The sequence below is a fragment of the Helianthus annuus genome, chromosome 11 (genome assembly GCF_002127325.2).
Source record: "Helianthus annuus cultivar XRQ/B chromosome 11, HanXRQr2.0-SUNRISE, whole genome shotgun sequence".
Lineage (NCBI taxonomy): Eukaryota > Viridiplantae > Streptophyta > Magnoliopsida > Asterales > Asteraceae > Helianthus > Helianthus annuus.
Window position 1 is genome coordinate 165,294,739 of NC_035443.2, and position 1,188 is coordinate 165,295,926.

The 1,188-nt window shown below is 40.7% G+C and overlaps 1 protein-coding gene across 1 annotated transcript; it reads left to right on the forward strand.

Moving 5' to 3' along the window:
* Positions 1-506: 506 nt before the first annotated feature.
* On the forward strand, positions 507-965 carry LOC110881408 (vegetative cell wall protein gp1-like). The gene has a single exon (XM_022129677.1). The coding sequence runs from the start codon at positions 507-509 to the stop codon at positions 963-965; it is 459 nt and encodes a 152-aa protein (XP_021985369.1).
* The last annotated feature ends 223 nt before the right edge of the window (positions 966-1,188 follow it).

Consider the following 1,188-nt stretch of genomic DNA (forward strand, 5'->3'; position numbering starts at 1 on the left):
ATTCACTCACCAGTATTTCCCACTGACAAAATGTTTTAAACTCGTTTCAGGTAACAAAATGTGAAAGCCAAATAGAAGCCAGCTGGACAGCACTGAAGGCTTGGAAAAGTGGCTATAAAGTTACCTAAAATAAAGAAGATGTTTTACTAAATAAAATAGGGTTTATCCCTATTAAATGTGTATACTTGAAACTTAGGAAATTCACATGTTTCTAATATTATAAACATGTGGTATTTTACTCTGATAAAATATTTCCTAACTACGGTCCTGATGTAAATTTCCACTGCCAAAATTGATAAACACCGATACCACTAAGGCACCTTTTCACAGCCTACCCCCTCGGGGTATTCGGCTGACACCGAAGAAGGGATTTCGTGTTCAAGGCACAATCTGAAGAGCCATTCCCTCCCAAGAAGAGAGGATGGTTCAGCAGAGGAGCTCATGAACGTAGAAAAAAGATGAGAAAACTTCAGTAGCAGCGTGCTTTAGCAGCCGCTAATAGAGAAATGAATGCTCAATCACAGGATATGATCAATAGGAGACTAGCCAATTTCCACATATTAGCCACTACAGCTGCAGACCCGAATCTAGAACAACTCATAGCACCCCAGCCGTTACCATTATTTCCCGCACAACCTATGGAATTGGAACCAAACCCAGTAGACCAAATCCTAATGCCTGATTTTAACCCAGCTGAGATTCCCAGAGTACCAGCACCACATCCCCCAGACTATGACCCATGGTTTGACGACCAGAGGGATTACCAACAACGTTACCCAATACCAGATGAACCCATGCCAAACCTAGCAGCCTATCCAAACCTAGACCCCCTGGACCCATATTTTGATAACAACCAATTCATCAGGGAAATCCTAGAGAACCCTTACCCACACGAAGAACCGATGCCCCAGTTTCCAAACCCAATACCAGCACCCGCACCACCCATGAGCACGGAGAATGTTTAAGAACTCTGAACCTTTGGTGAGGAGATTTTAGAAGGAAGTGAAAGGATGAGACAAATAGGGGAACGACTCGTCTGGAAATATGACGAGCGTAATATGGAATTTTGGATGAACCCGTACCATTAATAGTAATAATAAATATATATATATATATATAATATGTGTGTATGTTTGAAAAAAATATATATAATAATATCTAGATAACAGTTACGGATGCATACTAGTA

Bases quoted from the DNA above. Each gene is read 5' to 3' on its own strand.
- LOC110881408 (XM_022129677.1), top strand. From the start codon at position 507: ATGAATGCTCAATCACAGGATATGATCAATAGGAGACTAGCCAATTTC.